Consider the following 23,936-nt stretch of genomic DNA (forward strand, 5'->3'; position numbering starts at 1 on the left):
AACCCACCACCACCACCACCACCACCAACCCTGCGCCCACAGCCCTGCTCAGGTTGTGAAAATAGAGCTCTGTACGTGAATATGCACACGTGTGTGTTTATGTGTGTTCATCAGCGTACACACGATATACTGCTCTGCCACGGAGGCACAGATACCTTATCATTGCCTTCTCTAGTGGAACAAGGGTAAACTCACTCACGAGGTTGACGGTGGGTGGGTGGTGGGGAGCTCGGGGTAAAAAGACAGCCAAAGACTCTGGGCGGGGGGCAGACCACAGGCCCATGTGTGGCCACGCAGGGTGAAAAACCATACTGGATTAGGAGGGAGTTTACAACTCTCCCTCTTTATATAGAGAAACTGAAAGACAGACGAGGATGGTGGCAGCTTGTGTGGGAGTGTTCATGCTCCTCACCAACAAATGAGGCATCAATCAATCTGTATACATCACTTTCCAGTCATTATGATAATCTAACCTGCGTTGCTGCTGCACAGCCTTTTGTCACAATGCTCAGTTTTGGGCCTCCAGTCTTTGAGGTTAAGACACGTAATGCTGCCAGCAGGAGATTTCAAACACAATGCTATATGCCAAATTGAATTCTCTGTTACACTGCTGACAGCTTGGATACATTTTGTATTTCAGTGGGCTGGACTTTAAAGGTGTAGTCTATACAACCGAATGTAGCCCCTACTATCATCTACTATCATTTGTCTCCCCGTTTGACAGTGGAATGTTTGCTGAATATACAAACAGTCGACTGCTGAGTATTCATAAGCATCAGAACTTTATCCACACGAGAATGAGTCATAATAATCCTTTGTTTATGTTTTAGAAATTGGTCATAAAATCCACTCCATGCTTGTGTTAGAGCCATTAATACTGTGGAGTGCAAATGAATCACATTTCAAGCAGGAATTAATATATTTATACATCTTCAAATTCATACTTATTCTATCAAATTAAGGTACTTCTAAGTGCCACCTGGAAAAGATCTAAAAAAAAAATGCAATTCTGCAGCTTTTGTTTTCCTTCTCTCCCTCTTCCCTCTTCTCTGGCTCAGCTGCTGCGAGCCGAACTGTGGATGGGTTTTCAGCCACAAACCTCAAAGCGGGTCTTTGGTGCAGAGGGTCTGGGCAGGCTCCCCTCCCTGATCCAGGGAGTCCTGGCTGGACTGGTGGTTAGCCACACCAGCGCTTTCACCTGCCTGTCTGCTGAAGTCTCACCAGACTTTAAGCGGCTCTAAACAAGCGGTAAGATCAGACCACACACTCAATAGTGCTGGACAGCCAGGAGGTAGGGAGTATGTATTTAACCCCTGTGTGTGTGTGCGTGTGTGTGTGTGTGTGTGTGTGTGTGTGTGTGTGTGTGTGTGTGTGTGTGTGTGTGTGTGTGTGTGTGTGTGTGTGTGTGTGTGTGTGTTGCACTTGCATACACAATTTTGCAGCATACAATTCACAAAAACAGCGCTCTATATGGTTGTTTTTTAAGTTTATTTTTAATCCTGCATTCAGTTCTTATACACCTTCTTTCATGATGCATCAATCTAACATATCACTCTACATCACATCGTCACTGGATGAGTGGGATTTGTAGTTCAGCAGGAACTTTTAAGATCGCACAGTGTGCTTAGTCACTGGTGATTATTTCCGACTTTAGACCCTGTTTGCATGCAGTGGTTTGATTTTAATGCTGCAGATTTACAGTCAATAGCAAGAGCAGCGGTGAGACCGTTTAGATGCCACTGGTCAGTAAACTGTTGCCGACTGACCTCTGCGGCTGATGCATTGTGTGTCTTCCAGGCTACATTTAGATTTTATGTTTCAGAGTAAATACTAATTAGCCAGCATGGTCACGCAATATGTTGAGATTGATTTTTTTTAGAAGTGAGGACAGGTTTTATGTACTTTACAGTAAACATAAACAGGCCCTTTGAGAAGCTCACTATATTCTGCCCCTCAAAGGATTTGATTGAATTTGTTTTTAAAAGCCGAAGAAGTTATCCTCTGTCCTTTTTCATCACTTACATCATTTTGCTTTCAAGCATGCTCAAAGTTCTTTTTACCCAATAATCCGAATAGCTGCAGGAGACTTTTGACAGCACGCTGCTCCTCTGTTATGCAGTTTAAAAGAAAAAGGCAATACATTTATATATCTGCAGTTTCCCTTGATAAGAGCATCATGTAGGTGTGATATCTTGAAAATATTGCAGGATGTTGCTTTTCATACTACACAATGTAAATTTAAAAAATTTAAATAGAGTTTGTGAGGGGACTGCAGGTAAGAAATATTCGTTGTTATTTGGAGTAAATGTTTGAATTGTGCGTTTCTTTTGCAAATTTAGTTCACATTTACACATGTTTTATTTGGCAGCATTGGAGCTCATTTGTTTAGTTATTTACATGGCTTTAAGTGGGCTCTTTGCATGTCATCTCATAATGAGGCACTGTAACAAACACTTTTATGATGTGCAAATAAAGTAAAATTGTTCCTTGCTTTATCAGTTCAGTTCAAACTGATGCGTGGATTGTAGATGGTGTTTTATGATTTAAAAGGAATGATGTCAAACAGGTATTTAGTTTCAAACTCTGACTGCTGGATTCTGTTTGCCTTCTACTTGGGCTGCTTATTTTCATACATTTGCATCATGTTAAATGTTCTTTCTCTCTCATGGCGGGGCTCATCAGGTAGACATTACTGGCTCACAGTAGCCACCAGGTGAACTTTAACCCATCCTGCACAGGGCCGATTTGTTTTAGTTTTAACTTGCTCTTGTTCTATATTTTGGAATTTTGTCCGTAGAGAATGCAACTTAGTGTGCGTTCACGTGCATAAAGAAAGCTATGTTACGCTTGATCTTATTTGATCTTTATTGTATTATCTGACAAATAATGTACACATCGGTCTGTCGCTTTATTCGCGTTTGTCCAGAAATTCTTTACCATCACTGAGTATCGTGTGTCACACTTTTAATATTTCGCTAAATTGGTACTTTTGCTTGTTTTTGTGGCCAAAACTTTCTGTATTTACTTTTTGTTCTTTTATTAATGTCACTAACTTTTGTCCAGCTGTTTTCCCCCAGATTTAATTCGCGTGACGCACCGGTAACGCGTCTCTTTGCAGGCTGTAAGTTAATTATAGTCTGAATAAAGCTCTCGTGCTGCACCTCTGCATCCACGTCATCCTCTCGTGAGGGTTGCCTTTAACTATTTGAAATGATCAAAACATCGCATTTCGGCTTGTTGAACCGCTGGCACTGGCGGGGTTTCAGTCTTCCTTTTACTTGCTCATTAGGCCTTCAATTAATTTCCACGTGGCCCGTTCCTCCTAAATGAGGAGTTTCCCTGTTGAAGTCTGCTCAGTTTCTTTTATGAAAGCCAGAGGTTTTCTCGTGTTTGCCACTTTTTATTTGGTATTCTTCCATCTAAAGCTCATATAGATTAATACACTTTAAATCTCCAAAATTGGTTTTCGTGTATGCCAAAACGGAAGTTTAAAAAACACAGAGAGCGCGTGCAGGATGCAGAGCGCACGTCGCTGTATAACCGGGCTATATTGATTTATATTAAAACTAATTTGTGGAAATCAATTTCTTTAGCGCCAATATGTTATAGACTATACTTATATAGCAATGTTTTAACCTTATTATGATGACCTTTAAGTTATATTGACCGCACAGCGTTTAAAATGAGCCTAATATGCATTTTAATTTCTATTAATGCAAACTGTATGTGCTTTTAAATTGTTTGCAAGGGAAACTTTTGATGTGACAGCTTTTTTTTCCTTCATAGCTACTCTATTTTCCTCTTTTAATAAATCAGTTTTTCCTCTTCTCTGTCTGTATTTATCGATGTATTATTTTACCAAACAATAATGTTTATCTATTAGGGATTACCATACAATAACGCTGTTTTGTGAAAGTAAATACAGCTACTAAGATAATCATACGTTATCTTGGGCCAAGTTACAGTCATAGTCATATTTGCACTCTGAAAACAACTTAAGTGCAACGCGGCGCTCTTGTCTCAGCGCTGCAAAGCCTTCGTTATTTGTGTTGATGCAGTAATGGAGAAGCATGCCATTCGGAAGTCTGTCTGCAGCTGCGTGTGTGTGAGGCAGAGGGGAGGTGGGTCGGGGATTTCCCATTACCTTACAAACTCAGCAAAATGTTCCAAACTTTGGATGTCTTTGAGCTTCTTTCGGCCCCTTCAGTAGCTTACATCTGTTTTCATTATCAGAGGCAAAATAAAGTGCGACTTCAGACGGAATTGTCCGCATATCCAAATCTAAGGAACTGTTTGCAATTTCTAGTGTTAAAGCGCAGTTTTCCAACATTTTCCACGAGAACGCTACGACATATTTAGAGGTTCTTTCTCAATATCTTAACAATACGCAGTAATTTACTTTTCGAATAAATTTTTCCCCACAGAAATGATTTTTCACTGTTACATCAGCTTAAGATGTGAGAATATTGACATCTTATAAAGGATAAAACATCCAACTCGTGCTGTCTCTGTAACACCCTGAATGACGTGGAAATGAACTCTGCGGTCGCCAGCGTGAAGACAGCAACCTTAAATGCAAATGAGACATTGCGCACACTGCAAAAAGTGCCAACCCTTGCAAGACGGACGTTGTCATAGTGTCCCGTGTTTTTCTAAAATCAGATATTCTGCTTATTGGCTGTGCTAAGTCTATTGTTTTCAATGTTTTGCTCATTTCATGACCGGCCTCGCTCCATACACCGAAGTTCCAGTTCAAGAACAACACTGATAAAAAAGTTTGACTGGTCAAATGTCAAACTTGACTGTAGGTCTATTTTACCTTCTGAACATGCTGCATGCAATATTGAAAAGAAGCAGTTTTTGCACTTCATTGTGTTTCTCTGTCACTATAAAGTCAGCTAATCAATGGTCTATTTGCGCAAACATGGCTCCAAACAGTTTGATCCAATTTAAACGAATCGGCGGTTTGTTGTGATCTTTCCATGTCAGAATCTGAAATCCAGCGTCCTTTGAAACGGTCCGCGGAGAGCAGGCTAAACCTATGTGTAGCCACAGGCCTAAACATAGCCTGCGCTGAGTGCCCCAGGTTTCTGTTTTTTTTCCTGGGCGGACAAATATAACCAATTCCGATCTATTTGCGTCTTTTTTGGCCTGCTGCTCTCAGTCGTGGAAGCGGTTCTGTACCTTGTTGTGCTGGGGGAAATGACGGGACAGCAGGGTTCATTCAGAACATGTAAACTGCTTGAGGAAACGCTCCGTTAATTGGCATTGTTAATTGCCCAGACACTAATAGAACTACAGGCAAAAAAAGGAAAAACATATGGTCGATTAATAAACAGAGACATCAGGATGACCTCCAATCTATGATTATGCTGTAAACAAATCCAAATTATGCTCAATAAACTTGATGTCCACGTTGTCTGGAGGCTATGACTTTGGAGAAGAGGAGGTTGCGCGTAATGGCGCATGAAGCAGCAAATATCAAATGGATTCCATCAACCAAACTGGGATTATGGAGAGGTTTAGGACAGAAACTGGGGTGGGGGGCTGGGAGGAATTATTATTTGGGGCATAAACCAATGCTATCCCTGCACAGACTGCTACCCCCTTCTACGTCCCCCCCCCACCCGCCCCAACCCCTGATCTACGTCGCGGACTCAGCTTCCGCTTCGCACGGATGGTCATTGATGCGCAGTGGAGGGCTGGAGTGGGAGCGCGCGCGCGAGAGAGAGAGAGGACTTGACAAGGCTAGAGACTGGGAGAGAGAGGAGGGAAGAAGGAGGTGACGGACCTGCTCCTCTGGGACTCGGCTACAGCTTACTGCAGGGTGCTATCTGCAGGGTTGGCTCACAAAACGGTTTTCGGTTGTAAAATGCGCAGCAAGGCACCGAGTAGCGCCTTGTAACTGTCACCGAGCTCCGCGAGGGTCTCCACTGTCGCGGTTCCGTTTGCAGGAAATCTGGACAAACTGTGTGTGAGAGAGAGGGGGGGGAGAAGACGGATTCATGGAGATTCTGCGCGGCTCCATCGAGCAAAAAGCCTGGATTATCTGATTTTGGACGGGGCATTGAACATCTAAAGACGAGGCGGCGTCTGCTGTGCCACCGCCGCGTCCAACTGCAGCGTCCGACGTGTTTTTTTGTTTTTAGGTAAGATGATCCCACTCTGACCCGGCTACGTGCATATTCGTCGTTGTTGTATTTCACAGCGGTTCACACTGTAGTAAAAGCGACTCTGCGTTGCAGGACTCGCTGCTCTGTGCAGAAGTGACAACGGCGGTGTGTCGAGGATGTTTTTGAGCGTCACTGAGCTACATTGCGCTCTGGACATCACTGTGCCGCGATGCAACAATAAAGCTAGTGGCTTTAGTTTGGGGAATATGGATAGGAAGTAGTGTTTCCGAAAGGAGATTGGGTCTCAGGGCTGCTTCAGTGTTCTCCCAGAAAAAGTCAGTCATTGCACTTCTAATGTTAAAACTAGATTCCTTCATATTTAGATATGTGTGTTAACAGCATAAACATATATTTGTGACAAGGACATTGACATAAGATACCAAACTTTTAGATTCTTGCAATAATATAAGTTCAATTTATTACGGCTTCACTTTTAATAAAGTTCACATGTATGTGATTTACTTTTAAGGCTTTTTGGGATTTTTAAGTCTGATCCCTGAGCTGTAGTTATTAGCCTGTATAGCACACCGCACCTCTGAAATTTGCTGCTAACTTTGTGGTCACATGTAGTGACAAAATAAAGTTAGTTCCTGTCTGTCTTTACATACAAAAGTATTCAGATGAGTCTGTAACAGTGTTAAGAGGGAGGTCCAGTCCCACACACTCACATCTCTGTTCGGGTCTTGCAGCTAGGACGGTAGTTTTCGGAGCTGCGGTCATGGCGGACCAAGAGGAGACTTTTGGTCTTCAAAACTCACCCAGTGGCTCGGATTCAAGGGAATTACCGAGCGATAATAAATCAGAAAAACAGAACGGGACCTCAAGCAAATCCCCATCGTCACAGACAACTTACATTCAACAGGTCAGTATCGGTCAGTCTGTAGGCCTCACTGTCACTGCGTCAGGCTGCGAGCCGAGGCTGCCTGCACCGACTTCTGGGGTCACATCCACTGTGAAAAACAAAAAACAGAAAAACAATGTCTTTATTTACATGATCGTCCCAACGAGATTTGTCGTTTTAAGTCATAAATATGCACAAAATCTTGCAGAAAATGTCTACCAGTGGGATGGAGCAAGACCACTAATTTTACTTCTTCCAAAATGTGTTTTTAATTGACAAATAGAACTTCTCGGAGTGTGTTCTTTGTCATACTGCTTTGCTCACAGAAGCTGACTTCATAATTCTTATCTATTAATTCTGGACAAGTGGAACACCTTCAGAGAAGTTTCAAAGCAATTTTATCCTGCTTTTAGACTACATTTTATAACTTTTATAAACATGAGGCTGATAAATTATGTAGGAGGATATGTTAACTGTCAAACATGAACTCTGGCCTTATTATACTTATTATACATACAGTTTAAAAGTGTATGCTAAAGGCCCAACAGGTTAAAGACTGCAAGATGACAAAGTACATCCATATGTTAAATTAAATGGTTGCACACGAGTTCCACTGTCACTACATGCCCTTCATTATTTATTGTCTTGACTTGCATGTACGGCAACTTTCTTGATTTTTTTCATTCATATCTTACGTCAAAGGCATTTATACTTTCCCCTTTTGGCAGATGTTTTTTTGACAACAGGCTGCTTAGCTCTCAAGGCCTCAAAGTCGTGTGCCTGACACCTCTGCGTAAAACTGAAGTAGGTTTGCTACAGCAATGCTGTGCGCACTACATGAGCACTAAGATGTTTTATTTTGAAGGGAATGGAGGGAATAAAAGTCTACCTGCACGAAAGGGAACTCTGGACAAAGTTTCACGAGGTGGGAACTGAGATGATCATCACCAAAGCCGGAAGGTAAGACAACAAACTTTAAAAAATATTAAGCATTATTATGAGTGCAAACCCCTAATCAGAACAAGGGGGGTTATTGACTGCATGGCTGCTCGCTGATAAGACTAACCTCACAGCAATTATAGGCTACTATATGGATTTTATCTGGGCCTAGAATTATGCTGTCGACTTACATTCCGGCTGGATTTTTTTTTTCTTGCATGGAGATTTGGGAAATACACACCGTGAGGACAAAGCGCAGAGCATCTGGTGGACGCTTCAGCGCTCTGCAACACCACGAGTGCATAGCCTACATTTTAGCCTGGGTGGCCCTGTTGGGAAATACAATAGCATCGACCAATCAGTCTGAGAAGGGCAGATGCACAGGGTTGTCCTCCTGTGTAAAAATCCTGCTGAGTCTGGGTCTGGTTTACTGGACAGTTCTTTAAATCCAGACAAATAAGATCATTGTAGGAGCGCGGGCTCTGCCATTTGCAATATTTTCTCTGCATCTGCTGTGTGTGATTGTACGCAGACGCTGCTTGCGTGCAACACGTGCGGCGACACTTTACGCAGAGACTGTACATGTGTCTCGTTGTCAGCTCCACAGTTGCCCTCAGACTGCATCCAGTCAAAGCGCAGCGCCCGTCGGCTGAGTGTGAACTTGCATTTATACACGATGACCGCAAGTGTCTGCTCGGGGCGGCCCAGATGTGGGTATTACACATGATTAATATTCATAATTTAACACAGCTACATTTCATTGTGCTCTCCAGCGCGGGCAGAAGGCAGTTGTTTTCTCACAGCTGCATAAAGTCTCCATTATATTCCCGTCAGTCATTTCACTCACTGTTTTTGGCGTGAAGCGATATTACGCAGCGTCCCCCCCCCAGTCCTCAGCCCTTGCCTTCCACTCGCGAGGCTGCTTAACCGTGCTAAATTATGTGTTTTTTCTACAGTTTGACAGCGACCAAATATCCCAATGATTTACTCAGCGGATCCAGCAAAATTCTGGCCTGGAGTGAAACATTTATAATGCGCAGGTCCCTCTCAGACCCAACGCCCTGTCCTGAAAATAATCTTCACCTCTCCAAACTAAACAAAGGCGTTATTTGACGTTTTAAGCCACCCCACGTGAGCTGCCTGCATGCGTTATAATTAATTTGCACACTGGAGTTGATTAAAAGACGAGAAGGTCATGCTTTATTCTTTATGATCCTCTTTATTCTTCATTTTATAAGAGAGATGCCTGTACCCGCTTGAAAATGGCTAAAACTGGATGTGAATTTTAGTCATTTCTTCTACAGAGCAGAAGCCCATGAAAACGCACCGCAGTCTATTTTTGCCTAGTAGCATTCTTTTTCCAGTTAACAGAAATACCATATAGCGCTATAAAAAGTGTGTTTTTTCCTTTACAGGCGGATGTTCCCCAGCTTCAAAGTGAAGGTCACGGGATTAAACCCCAAAACTAAATACATTCTCCTGATGGATGTTGTTCCTGCGGACGATCATCGATACAAATTCGCTGATAATAAATGGTATGTAAACTATAACACACAAAAAAAACGAACTGTAAGGATTTTTAATAACAGGGGTCATTGTGTTGGGGGTCGCAGCTACTCTCTCTGGAGTTTACTCCAACAGGAAATTTATATTGTTGCCCTGATGGACGAGAATCGGAAGTGAACATATTAATTCCCCGAGAATTACGAACTGCGTGTTTGCAAACGCATGCCAAGAAATGGAGTCAGCAGGGAGAAATGTTTGAGCTGCCTTTTCGGTGTTGAATGAATGTCTTTTCCTATAGCTACACCAAGCAGCCTATATGTGCACTGCAACAAGGCCGTCTTTCACATATAGGGCACAAACATGGCTATTTGTTTAGTGTAATGTCGATCTCTCTAACCTTGGTCAGGAATGCCTTGTTTGGGTCAGCGCCTTTCAATGAGGGGATACTCAAAGAGGATAATCACATGCCAATACTGCCGATAATGACCTGTCCAAAGCATGCCCTGGAACTAATTCTCCCCTTGATCTAACGATGTTGGAAAACAACGTCTACCAGCTCTAATCTGACCTCCTACAATCCAAAACCAATTCCCAAAGTATACATCCTGGTGGCCCGGACGTTTAAGACAAGCGCGTAATGACCAACTGAGTTTCCCCAACTTAAACAGACTTACAGATGTTAGCACAAGAGTCCTGCTAATTGGTCGTTGTTGTTTGTCATTTTAATTTAATTTAATTTTAGACTTGCCCTTAAATGAATTGCGTTTAGTTCAGATATCCCTGTGCGTAATTTCTAAATTCTGCTAATTACATAATAGCCTACTGATGATGGGGAAGTGTTTTCCACAATCTGACGGCACATGGGTGTCAGTCTAAGGTGTTACAGTGTGTCTGTGTTGCTGTAATTCAGGTCCGTGACCGGGAAGGCTGAGCCCGCCATGCCCGGCAGGCTCTACGTTCACCCGGACTCTCCAGCCACGGGGGCGCACTGGATGAGGCAGCTCGTCTCCTTCCAGAAGCTGAAACTGACCAACAACCACCTGGACCCGTTCGGACACGTAGGTGCCTAGGCCTATCATCTATACTATACCCGGTGCTTGTGTGTCTGTGATAGCTGCTGCTCGGATCAAAGTCCAGGACATTGATTCTTTGGTTTTGTTGTGATGCTCGGTGGCTCTTCAGCGGGGAGGTTTGATACTGAAAGGCAGCCTTTCTGCTCACCTGCCCTGCAGGCTACTTTATCACCTTCTACAGAACAAATGCTGTTTTCCATAGATGATACTTAACTCATGATTGTTTTCCGTTTGATTTAAAAATTATCGTTTTGTATTTGGATGAAAATCGCCCAAATAAATTGGACAAAATCAGTTGCGTCAACAGTCAGACAGAGCTGAGTCTGAAAAAGTTACAAAACGGGGTGTGACTCTTTCCTACAAATGAAAAGTAAATCTATTTATTATTATTATTATTATTATTATTATTATTATTATTATTATTATTATTATTATTATTATTATTATTATATTAAGAAGTTGCATACTTTTAATAAAGTTTGAAGTTTATTTTAAATGTTTTTATTAAGACATATTTAAATTGAGTAAAACTGTACTTATTTAGACAATTATTGCACCTTAGACTTTAAAAGTCTTCTTTTTTATTTAAGAAAAAAACTGCCTCTCCATCCTTGTAAAACAGCGACTTGTATGCTGAGGCACCATGAAGGCTGAATGTTGTCTGTTAAATTAACTTAAATTTTACAGAGCAAAATTTCTCTCACTCCTCCACTTCTGCAGCATCAGGCCCCATAAACTCACTGACTCTGAGAAGCTTTGGTTGTTCTGAAGTTCCACTTTTTCACTGGAGGTACTTTGGATGTGTGTGATGTCTAATCTATTCTGTGCTAAAATCAGATCACACAAATTATTTAGCTCACTATTTAGTCACACAGTTTGCTACTGTTTTGCTTTAATTTTTTTTTTGTTGTTGCTATTTTGTGATACAAAAAATGCAAAGAATTCTGTCATTGCAATGCACATGACCAAAGAAAGAAAGTAAAATTTTAAATACAGGATACAGTTTGTTATCCAGTTTGTTATCCTCCCAAAAATTTCAGTCAAAATAGTTTTAAATTTTACTATCAGGAAAAGTTGTTTCCTTATTGCATAAAAACTATGTACTGATGGTCTTAATGTGTTTTAGTGCTTACTCCTTTATTGACAGATGAGTTAAAAGGAGACGATATTGGATTTTCTGAAAAAACTAACAAATATAATTTTAATTCAAATTATGTCAGATGGCCTTTTCAAAAATAAGAAACAGACACATTATTTTTTATCTAGAAGAAACACGTGAATAAATGCTTTGCTGAAGAGAATTTACATTTTGAATGCTGCAAATGTGAAATATTCTCCTTGTAATACAGTTCAGTGGTTCTCACAATGAAACAGTATCACGTTCTGAAGAGAAACTCTGTGACTTTGGAGAAAACAAACTTAGGTTCTGAGTCTCCACACAGAAAATCTATTGAACTTTGACTCTTTTCACTCTGCCGTTGTTGATGGTTAAGTAGAATAACATGTTTGGTTCCAGCGTTCTGGAACCTGGTTGGTGCTTTTCGTTGCCCAGGTTTATTACAGCACCCCCAACATGCATTAAAGTTGTAGACCTCCTGGAAGTCTGTTTTCCTAAAGTATAGGGGAACAGTTGGGCACTTTTTAGCAAAACGGAAAGAGGCAATTGCACCCCCACCCACTGCCCCCCCCCTCACCAGTGAGGGACTATGGTACCCATTTCCGAACTTAAACTCCTCATTATTCTACACTCTCTATCTGGCCCCAGGCTTTTGTGAGTTCTGTCTTACCCAAAACAGAGAACACAAACATCACTTACTTCATCAACAAATGGGCCTGTTGGCGGCAAGTTATCATAAAATTTAAGTTGATGGGCACATCGAGGCCAAATTAGATGTCTTGTTGTAGAAACGGAACAGTCACACAATTAATGTTGTTACTAATAGGCCGAGTCATTAAAGGAAAAAACAATCAGGAGGTTGGCAAAAGGTAGGCCTAGCTGTTTTGTTTTGAAGGAGACTGAAAACTGAGGAAAACAGAAGAATCTGATTTAAGATGAAATGATTACATGTGTTCTATAAATGTTGATTAGAGGCTTTAATAAGAGTGAATTAAGTTCAGCTCTCTAGTCGGGGTTAAGAATAAGGTGTACTCAGGTTGTTGTACGTAGATATATGTCTTAAGAGGCAGCACCAAAACATGTCTTCTTGTTCCAAAGTTAGTCATAATGTTTGATTTATTCCAGAGACCATGGCCACTGAACACAGATATCATTCACATTTACCAAAGCAAAAACTGCATACGTATACCTACACACACAAGCCACTATCTGTCCACATGGCACATATAGTGATCGAGGCCTTGCCAAAGCCCGGCTGGTGAAATGAAACACAGTCGAAATGTGAGCGGTGTTGTAAATTCTGGGCTAAAGCACATTTTTGATTGGTTGCAGTGGTTCTTGGCTCGCCCTCTTTCGTGCTGGGAGACAGCACCCTGGGATTCATAAATGAAACGCTGGTGGCTGGCCAGAAACATATTCCATCAGCTTGTTGGTCCAGCTGGTTGAAATAACTGGTGGATGATTTATAATTACTAGCAGTGAGACACGAGGCCGATGTAGATTGGACCTATTTAAGATGGGCCTGAAGCAGTCATTCTTCTCTAGAAATGTCTGGTAATTAGACACACGTCAGCGGACGGAGCTCACCAGCTCTGGACTGCTGAGGAGTGTGATAGGAAAGAAGGGGAGCTGAGCCTGATGGGGCCTCAGTGTTTTCTACTCAAATGAAGTGCAGCACTGCCTCCTAAAATCTTCTGTACAGCTAACTTGCAATAGCAAATACTTTATGTTAGACACATAAAAGAAAAATGCTGCCAGGATTAAGTATTTGAAGTGCTATAAGTAGAAGTTTTGAATGAGATAGTGTGGCTTTTGATATTTTCATGCAGAAAGATGTTATTATGTAGTCAGTTTTTTCCAGTATTTTAGATATAGATGAGCATGCCTAGTTTGTTTCACTGATACTTGCAGTCTAGTTGTGGATAATATATTCTGAATGTGGTTTCATGGTATTTACCTTTATAAACATGCATGTCAATCAATCACCACAGCAGTTTTGTAAAGTAACTAACTGCTTTAATTATAGCACTTGAGCATTTTGTACTTGTGTGTTGAGATTTTATCCCCTGCTATACTTTTACTGCACTGTATTTCAAATGGCCTCTTTAATCCACTACATTTATTGGACAGTTACAGTATAGTTACTTCACAGGTTTATTTAGAAAACGTGATCAGTTTATAAAATATGATGCATTGTTTTCGGCTAAACTATCCAGCGGCATAAAAAGTTGTTTGAATTAGCTTCACGCTGACCATCTGAAACATTAAAATGCTGCTTGAATGCATCAATAATAATGATTCATTAGTACTAGAATACCAACACACTAGAATTCTGCATAAGTATGCCATTTTTTATATTTTTGTTGTTAATATTTCTATACTTTTATGTAAGTAAAACTGAACATGCAGTACTTTCACTTGCTTTAAAGTATCTCTACTATATTGTAGCACTGCAGTCATGGGTGTAAATACTTCTTAAACTACTGCACTGTTGTGCTATTTTGGTCTCATTGTTAGAGATTTAAGTAAACAAACTGGTGCTGTTCTTGTATCTGAATTCCTAAAAATCATTTGTTTTTTGTCTCAGGTTTCATACCAAGCTGCAGTTTTTGCTTTGATCTCCCCCCTCAACTCCCAGAATATTCCTCAGCGTTATTCATCTCCCCCCTCAATTTGCTCCTGCACTCGTCTCCCTGTCTTCCCACACATGTTTGGCCAGGAGGGTGGAGTGTGAGGATCGCACTGTTTATATTTGAATGGCAGTGTGCGATGAGCAATAGATGATGGTGTACAAAGCCTGCTAATCCCAAGGCTCGGGGAAACTCTCTGATGTGGTGGAACTTGAAAGCAAAGGGCAGCGGCTCAAGACCCAAAGTGATCCCTCACTATCATTAAATACTATCATCCAGAGGCTGAAGGGGGGGGTGGTAGAGATATAGGGACCCAGGCAGGGCAGCGGCTGGACCAGGGAGATGAGGCGTGTGCTGGGGCCCCAGTGGGTGGTCTACACCCCTACCCCCACTAACACACATACTGGACTTTGGGAACCCACAGTCAGTGGACCATGCTATTTTCCAGGGTGAAATGGTCATTTACATATTTCCATGCAGCTTCCACAGTGCCACAGCGGCAGACAAGTTTAGCCTCTAAAACCATGTGGTGAGTGACGCGTTTGCATTGATGGGCTCGCTGTTGTGGTTTGTCCTGATCTTGGACGTATCTCTGCAGACCTCAAGTAAGCCATTAATGAATGCATGCATGGGAAAATGTTTTGTTTAGCCTACTTTTCCTCGTCACCGGGTTCAAAAAGTTTTGAAAAGCTCTTTCATAGAGCGGTAAAGCCTCATTTATGAATCCCAACAGAATGGCTACTTGATAGTTGAGACATGTGGTTAGGAATATTTTTTTTAATTTGCACAGTGACGTTGCTTTACGGCACAAGAACCAATACTATCCCACGGTTAAATATGGAACCGTAAAACAGAGGTACCATGAAATACAGCAGCAGGATTTCATTTCTGTCAACCTGAGAATTTTTGGTAGAACTATTCTTAAACTCAGATCCAAGAATGCAGCTCCAAAACCCTTTCCTGCAAATACTTTTATTTATGGTAGATTGTAAAACATGCAAAAGCTGAGTTTCCATCTGCAAGGCATCCACTATTCGACAGCCTGCTTATCTAACCAAAGTGATACACTCAACTGATATTTTCTGCACAGGGTCAGCAGCTTCCATTAAATCATCTTGCATTTACATTGTGCATGTCAGGCAGTAAAAACATATTTTTACCCAGTTTCGGCCTGTTACAGAAACCTATTGCACCATGAAATGAGATCAAGCTCAACAGGGAATTGATAAAGGATGACTATTGTATCATCTCTATAAACCTCTGTGGTTCACTCAGCTCTAAGAACTTGAGGTTATGTCTGTTTAATGCTACAGGATGCCCCCACAGGTACTGGAGGTCAGGGCGATCCCTTGTCTCTTCTCATGCTGGCAGTGAAAGGCAGGTACAAAAACAACCTTTAAGATAACAGACAGGGGGAATGCCGATGGGACAGAAAGGTGGGGGTAGCTGGGTGTAAAAAGGAGGGGGGAGTTAAGGGGGGGGGGTGCTGTTTTTTTATAATCTGTAAATGTAAGTGGATCTCATGAAAATAAAAACCATTAGATTTCCTCCAGGCTGATGACCGTGACTCCCTGGTCCGTCAAAACAATTAGACTTAAGAGCCACGGATGAGAGGGCCTCAAAAGAGAAGTTCAAGGCTCAAGTTCAGCTGTGTGGACCGCGTCTTAATGTCGCCAAGCTAGCCACTGGTAGTAGTCATCACTTAGCACAAACTAGGTTAGTCAGGTTAGAGGGGCAGCGAGAGAGAAGACATGCTTTTATCAGCCTATTACTCTCCTGGGTCAGCTCATACTGATTAGTATATTGACTGTTTGGACATGGGACTGTAAGAATTACAGTGAATTAGCCCTCTGCAAAAATAAAATAATGAGTTTGGAGTTACACATTTTGTTTGAGTCCTGTCTGAAATAAACATAGACAGACCATTATTTCTTTAAATGAGGAGAAAGGTTCATATGAGGAGGCCTTCCACAGAAACAAAAGTGTGTGAGTGCACATGGCCCGACTTTATTTGAAATATTTATGAAAGCAATAAAACATTCATTCGATTTTGTAGTGCAATAAAAGTTTTACCTTTAGTCAAACAAGTAATTTGTCCAAAAAAAAGCAGAGTTATGCAGTTTTGACTTGAAAAGTTGAGCTTCATTTGATCTGTGAGATTAGATTGCATTTAGCCTTTTCTTGTTTTTTCCACCCTCTAAATTCTGAATCTGTCGCCTTTGTGCATTGAATGACCGCCCTGCTTTTATCCTTTTGTCTCTGTGCTAACCCATGTGTTTGCCTTTCACTTTGGTGCATGTTAGATTGAGACAGTGCTGGAGCTGAGCACTGAAATGCACTGCAAAAAGCTAAGAATTGGACTTGTGCCAGTCTAGATCTTGTGGAAAATGTGCTAACTGAGCAACATATGAGAAACAATAGTAACCTCCAAAGCAACAAATCAGCAAAAATATAGGTATGATTCATGCAGAAAATGGGGTTTATGGGGAACGTTAGGGGTTGTTTTTTTTTGCATCTTGCTTTACTTTTCGGATTTTTTTTCTCGCTCCAAGCAGCTCCGAGGAAAACCTAATGTTAGAGTGTGTAACCAAACTCTGTCTCCTCTGCAGGTTTTAAAGGGTGTTTTAACAGAGTTTGCTGTGATAGCATGCAATCAAGCATCTGACGCCGGGCCCCGCTCTTTCTGTCTTCCAGATCATCCTCAACTCGATGCACAAGTATCAACCGCGGATCCACATCGTGAAGGCGGATGAAAACAACGGCTTTGGCTCCAAGAACACGGCCTTCTGCACGCACGTCTTCCCCGAGACGGCCTTCATTGCGGTCACGTCCTATCAGAACCACAAGGTATGTCCTGCATGCGCTGCTTTTGGATTTCGCTGAGTTGTTTGTTTTTTTGTTTTTTGTTTTTTTTTTTAATTGCATTGTGTGACTTAGTAAATTGGCAAAGATTAAATCCACGGCGTATTTTATGAGGCGGCTTCTTTTTTATAAGTTTTACACGTGGCAAACAGAAATACAAAAACGCATATGCACATGCAAAAGTTTGCCAAAATGCAGAATTGTGTAAAGGTCTGATTTCCCCTTTAAACTTAAAAAAACAAAAACAAAAACAAACAAAAAAAAAAACTTGATTATTTCCACACATACCAGACTTCTATTGAATTTTGTCCATTTTACGGACGTCCTGGGCCCGCTGACTGCACGGGAGAAACTGCTTCTCCGTTTTAGTAGAGCCTTGTCACTGTCAGCTGAAAATCTCTGATATCACCCCGAGCCACTGACAGACGGGGGAAAACTTCAGATACCCGACTAGACGACGTCTGACCTCAAGAGACTTCTTCAAGTTAGAGGCCTGCAGCGCTTTGTAGACAGAGACGAGCCGCAGATAAAGCGGATAAACCTCTGGCGCGACTTTCCAAAGCTCCTCTGTAGGTGAGGGTGTCTTATTAGATCTAACAACAACAGAAACCACGTATAATGACACAATGATTATCAATTATAGAAATACTTTCAGCTCATTATTATTGATGAGTAAATAATAGTTCGTTATGCAAGCAAACTTCTGCTACTTTCCAAACACTTTGAAACAGTTTTTTAATTAAAATGTTTGTTTTAGGTCAATTTCGCAACGGCAGAAAAACACAGCCTCGGCTTATTTATAATATTGATAGATCATTTCTTGGCTTTATTTATTTATAAAAGCCATTTGCGTGTAGATTACAGGTGCGCAACATAACCTTTTAGTTGACAAAAACGGAAAATGCGCATTAAAAACAATATAACTATAAATCAGATTGCACTTAATGTAATATGTAATTGTTTTAATATATCTTTTTTTTTTTTTTGTTGATGCGTTTTCTGTTAGTTTCTTGCAGTCAGTTGACGGTGCAACTTGTAACGTTAATAAACAGCAAATTGAAATAATTTTGCTGTTGTTGCTACCGTGAATGTGTAAAAGATGAAAAACCTGCAAGATTTCCTTGTTGTTGCTGTTTTATTTACATTTTTTTCCGAACAGCAAGTGAAAGGTAGCCTTTAACAATCTTGAATTAGAGTTAAATGCATCAGATTTCTTCAGATCAGGCGGTGGTTTAGCACTTTAGTTAGACCTGCGTGTTAAGACCTGGAGAAAGAAGCAGAAATAAAACTCACTATTTACTCTGCACAGATTTCTGGGAGGGGAAAATCTTGGGAGTACAGATATGTGTAAACAGCGTCTGTTTAACGTCATTTGACCGTGCAGGCCTATATGTTTTCAGTTTGGGGAATATGGGAGAAAAGGGGCGAAAGCTCGTAATGTCCCCGCAGCCAATCCGACGTCTCCGCGCTTCTGGGAACAGGAAGCGCAAATGACCGACATGCTGTAGGAACCATTCATTATTTTCAAACATCTTATTGGGGGCTGAGACCGTAACCCCGGGCTAATTATTGGGGCTTTCCAGACCTGCAAAAACACAAGCATTTGTGATTTCCAGGCGCTTTACCACAACTGTCTAATCAAACACTCTTAACATCTGCCAAAGCAATATGCGCTGCAGGCATGTGTCCAGTTCACCTGTTAGACTGTCAGCTAATGAAAGTGGTCAAAGTCTCTGGTTTCAAGTCTCTCCTGTCACAGCCGTAATTAAAACTAGTCTCCAAACTGTGTTTTCTTCAAGAATAAAAAGTGAAAACCTAAATTTATTTTAAGCACTTCACTTATTTAGGGTAAAATAGCCCAAAACATCTGGAAAGATGTTTACATAGGTTATTTTAATGAGCATACTGGATACAGTCTTGTAAAACTGTTCAGTCTCCAAGTTGTGAATGAATTTTGCACAATTGTCTCAAGTCTGCTACCAAATTATTTTTAACAGTATTCATATTCTCTGCTCTGATTGTTTCCATCTTCTGAGTACAGTCAGTGGGAGAACTCCCATGTGTTTTGCAAAATATATTATTTTCTTTCTCTGTAAACCGAACTCAGGCTATCACTGTGGAACGGGTAATTATTTGTCTAGCTGTATTCCTTCTTGGAACGCCCGCAGAGGGTAACAAGAGTTCAGCAGGACTCTGAAGTTTTTATTCCAAACTTAAAAAAAAAAAAATGAAACAATATACGTGGGCCCGTAAATGCTCTGCCAGCCTGCGTGTATTAACAAGAAGCTAGCGAAGTGTCACACGAGAGATTTTACAAGGTTTGGTTAAAGTGTCAGCCAGCGTGCAGACAAACCTCCAGTCTTGTCAGAAAGCTGGAAGCACACAAGAGCTGCCAACTAATTACCTGCCAGAAACCACTCCTCATGAGAGGGATAGCCCTGGATTGTGTTCAACCTCTCTGGGATTAACTTACTATTTTGGGGTGGTTCTCTGCGCTTATTGTGTCTGATATTTACAAAGACATTTTTACCAAAACATGCAGGCACACAATAAATCACATGATTTGCATCTGCCAAGTGATGCGCCAACTATCTGTTCAGCAAGAGACCATCAAATGTCCCATTATAAATTATGCAATGATAATATATCGTAGTGAGACATGCTTTTATTGCGCTGTTTAGCGTCGGATCTCTAAATGCATCTTAGGCTTGTGGAAAAGCGATCTATTATTTTACTCTCTTGGGTAACTTGTGAGCAGTTAGATGCATCCAACAAAAAAAAAAAAAGCTTCAAAACTCAGTGCTCCAAAAACATGTTGTAATACTGTCATCAAGCTGAAGAAGACTTGTGTATTGTGAGTATTGCAGATACTGAAATGTTGCATTTTCTACAAAGTCTTCATTTAAATAACTGCTATATCTAGTACAAAAAAAAAGCAGATGCACATGTGTGCTGATTTTAATTTGGGCCCATTTGACTTTTTTTTTTTAAATAGATGATCTTATAATGAAGCAGCACAGCCAGCACAACAAATGGCTTTTATTGCACAGTATGTTACTAATTAAGTGTTTTTGCTGTTCTAGATAACCCAGCTGAAGATTGAGAACAACCCGTTCGCAAAAGGCTTTCGTGGAAGTGATGACATGGAACTGCACCGGATGTCCAGAATGCAAAGGTAGCTATAGGAGAAGTTTTTAAAATTAGCCATTTGTTCATTATCCGTTTCTGTCATTGATCCCGGGCCCTGATACATGGAAACACTGACACAAACTGAATGATGTCAAATGAGTCAATAAATGTTGCATGGATTCCTGACATCCTGGTCACACTGTCACTTAGCAAGCTTCACTTTAATCCTTCAATCATCCCAACGCAAGCCAGTTATGAGTGTTATTTTCAGTGAGTGTTATTTTCAGTGATGTAAGTGTAGGTCTTGATCTTCGGCCAGTTTTCATGCTGAAGACTTTTATGGCTGATCTGGCAGAACCTCTGAAACACGACTGCAACATCTCCCTTCCACACAGCTCTTTCTACCAGGATGTTCCAACTGCCTTTGTGTCTGCTGCATATGTGTGTGTGTGTGCGCATTTCGCTTGAACTGGTGGTATCGCTCGGTCCAGCAGCCAAGGCAGAACACGACCACATTGCTCTCTATTATTCAGTCCAGATGAGGGATGTAGCATGCGTCCATACTACGTAGAAAACACATTTTCAAAGGAGAAAATCTGGTTTTGAAACTCAAAGCCCACCCACCCCCCTTTGGGCAGCTGATACAGGCGTTGTGCGCATTCAAATGTAGAAATCCCAAAACACACACACACAAAAAAATGGAAAATCTGTTTGGCTTTTCCACAAGGTGCTAAAATCCTGCCTCCTTCCCATAACCTTTAGTCTGAGCCACAGAACAAAGTTGGTCATAATTAAGCATTTCAGATTAACGTCATGGTTTATACTGTGGAGGACAATCCCTGGAAGCCAGGAGCTGGTTTCTGTACTTCTTCAACTAGTTTTTAAAAATTGCACATTTGATTGTATCAGACGCACGTTAAGTTACTTTAAGTAGGTGCGTGCCCCAATTTAATACGACGTTTTGAGTGAAACGCATTTCACCTATCAAAACTCTGTAAATGTATAGAGCATGGTGAGAGTCCAGACCACAACATCAATCTTACTTGCCATTGTCCAATCCTGCCGAGTACAGTAAGCTATGCGCGTCTGCTCTTGGTTACATTTTTGAAGGGAGAGCTTATTGCAAAACCAGGTCATGGTTTCAACTGAGGCGATCCCTGAAATCAAAGAACCAAAAGTAGCAAAATGATCTATTGACGGATCCTGCGGATTAATAGGAGTGAAATACATGCTGGCTTTTTCATTGGAAAGGGTTTTCCCCACAGTGTGTCTCTCTGGGTGTCCTAAGTGGATGTGATTCACTGATGGTGAATGTTGTTGAGCTCACGATGGCTCAAACTGTACAGAATTATCAATACTATTGTTTGTCTGAATAAACTCTTCATAGCGATGTTAACAAAAATATTCTAGCGGGTCAACTGCAGATAATTACTAACAGCTGTATTTGGGTGTTTTTGTGTGTGTGTGCGCCGGCACGCAGTACCAAGGAGTATCCAGTGGTGCCTCGCAGTACAGTGCGTCAGAGAGTGGGCTCCAGCCAGAGTCCGTTCAGTGGGGAGGTCCAGGGCATGGCCACCCCAAGCACCCTGAGCTCCCAGTACTCCCAGTGTGAGAACGGGGTCACAAGCACCTCACAGGACATGCTGCCTCAGTCGGGCTCCTACCCCCTGCCTCACGAGCACGGCCAGGAGTACCACTGCATCAAGAGGAAAGGTAGGAGACGCTGCTTCCATTTGAACTCTACAGCGGATTAAATGAGGTGTTGGCATGTGAGGGATTTTATCTAATATGGAAGACTCTGTTGTAGCAAGAAGATGACACACTAAGTCTTTACAGCATTCAGTATGTATACTGTAATCTGACCCACATGACAGTGATTAGTGACAGCCATATGTTTTAAATTGTATAATAACCTTCTTTATGTATGGGCACACTATGTTCTTCCTCAAAGATTTCACACAAAATTAAGTTTAATGTGTATTTGTGTATTTATGCTTAATCCAAATTAATTAAAATTCAATTTACTAAAACGTACAAATATTCATCTGCAGTTTTGTGTCGGCTACTACATTATTTTACATCAGCAAATACAAAATATAAAAGTATTTCTCTAAAAGGAACAACAGTGATCCAAGCAAAAAGTCAAACATTGTGTCTTTATAAACAAAACATGCTAATTGTGAATGCTTTGTTGTTTCTGTGATAAGGATTTAATAAATACTTGTGGAAAATAATTATTAGCTTAGCTATCAGTTAATAAACCAAATTAAAAGATAATTCTGTATGATTCCAAGAGGCTTTACTTTGTATAACTTGAAGATAGCACTTGAGTAACACTGTTCTTTAACTCTACCTGCAGTGGAGGATGACTGTCACTCAGGTGAGCACAGCTATAAAAAGGCCTATCTTGAGAGCTCGTCCAGCGAGGAGGACCATTACTACCGTCCTGTCAGCTACGCCCAGAGCCTCGGCCTGGCTGGCGGGCCCTACCGCAGTGAATCCAGCCAGCGGCAGGCCTGCATGTACGCCAGCGCCTCGCAGGGCGCGGAGCCTGTTCCTAGTTTGGAGGACATCAGCTGCAACACTTGGGCCAGCGTTTCACCCTACGGGAGTTGCTCCGTCACCACCATGCAGCCGATGGACCGGCTGCCCTACCAGCACTTCTCTGCTCACTTCACCTCAGGGTCTCTGGTGTCCAGACTTGGCGGGGTCGGGGGCCACGCCTCTCCGCAGCTGAGCGATGGCCACCACGCTGCCATGTACCAGAGCTCCATGACCCACCAGACTCTGGGCCGCCAGTGCAGTCCTGGGGCTGGGATCCAGTCGCCAACAGCCGGCTTACAGGGAAACGAGTACCTCTATACGCACAGCATACCACGTACACTATCGCCACACCAGTACCATACTGTACATAGTGTCAGCATCATGCCAGAGTGGAACGAGAACAGCTAAAAGCTTTTTCCACAGTCAACAGATAAAGATGTTAAAAGGCAAACAATAAAACAGGACCAAAATAAGGCAGGGTTCAGAGCAATTTCTATTTATATTTGTAGAAGATGCATTGCTGATCATTTTACTGAGATCAGTGTTGGTTCACTGACAGTAGTGGATATTTGTAAGATGGTGTTGGGTAGGAAAGCAAGCATCTTATCACTTAATTTGTTGTGACAGCAGCTGCACTTAAGCGAAGCGAATAAGCGAATATCAAAAACACAAACAAGAAGGAGCTGGACCAGAACCAGTGCAAAGACTGCTCGAGTGCAGAGAAAGTGAACACAGTGGCAATGCAGACACTGAACAGAGGAACAAAAATACTGCAGATGCTTCGCCAGCAGTCCCTAAGTTCACGGCGCTCTTGTGCGGTTGTGTTATTTGGTTGTCAGTGTTTCAGAGACAGCTGAATATGTTTTCATCCTTTTTTTAACGAGGACAAAACTCTTGTTTTGTATTCATGTCCCGAATTCATGTAAAAAAAAGGACATTTGTCTTCTGTCACATTATCCCGAGTTCTCATTTGCTTTCAAGTTTTTGTAGCTAACAACTTACTTTGTAGTCGAATTGCTATAAGTTAAAAATGAATGAGCAGATGGGAGCTTTTGTTGTGGCTCTTTGGTGAATTTGCTTGCTCTTAAATTTGTCAGGAGGGATTTTTGCTGTTGCTGCACA

General features: G+C 41.5%; 1 protein-coding gene across 1 annotated transcript; it reads left to right on the plus strand.

Annotated features, from left to right (window-relative positions):
• Positions 1-6,891: 6,891 nt before the first annotated feature.
• tbx5a (T-box transcription factor 5a) lies at positions 6,892-23,222 on the plus strand. Its single transcript, XM_070989252.1, has 8 exons — positions 6,892-7,035; positions 7,880-7,974; positions 9,369-9,488; positions 10,370-10,517; positions 16,974-17,126; positions 20,225-20,316; positions 21,751-21,983; positions 22,630-23,222. Exons 1-8 carry the CDS (start codon positions 6,892-6,894, stop codon positions 23,220-23,222), a joined length of 1,578 nt encoding a protein of 525 aa, XP_070845353.1.
• The last annotated feature ends 714 nt before the right edge of the window (positions 23,223-23,936 follow it).

Source organism: Chaetodon trifascialis, chromosome 20, assembly GCF_039877785.1.
Source record: "Chaetodon trifascialis isolate fChaTrf1 chromosome 20, fChaTrf1.hap1, whole genome shotgun sequence".
In the NCBI taxonomy this organism is placed as follows: Eukaryota; Metazoa; Chordata; class Actinopteri; order Chaetodontiformes; family Chaetodontidae; genus Chaetodon; species Chaetodon trifascialis.

What these genes read in the sequence shown, in the direction of transcription:
- tbx5a (XM_070989252.1), top strand. Translation starts at nt 6,892, where the DNA reads ATGGCGGACCAAGAGGAGACTTTTGGTCTTCAAAACTCACCCAGTGGC. An exon ending in AAATTCGCTGATAATAAATG is followed by an intron (nt 9,489 to 10,369) that starts GTATGTAAACTA and finishes GCTGTAATTCAG; the next exon opens with GTCCGTGACCGGGAAGGCTG. An exon ending in CCACTGCATCAAGAGGAAAG is followed by an intron (nt 21,984 to 22,629) that starts GTAGGAGACGCT and finishes CTCTACCTGCAG; the next exon opens with TGGAGGATGACTGTCACTCA.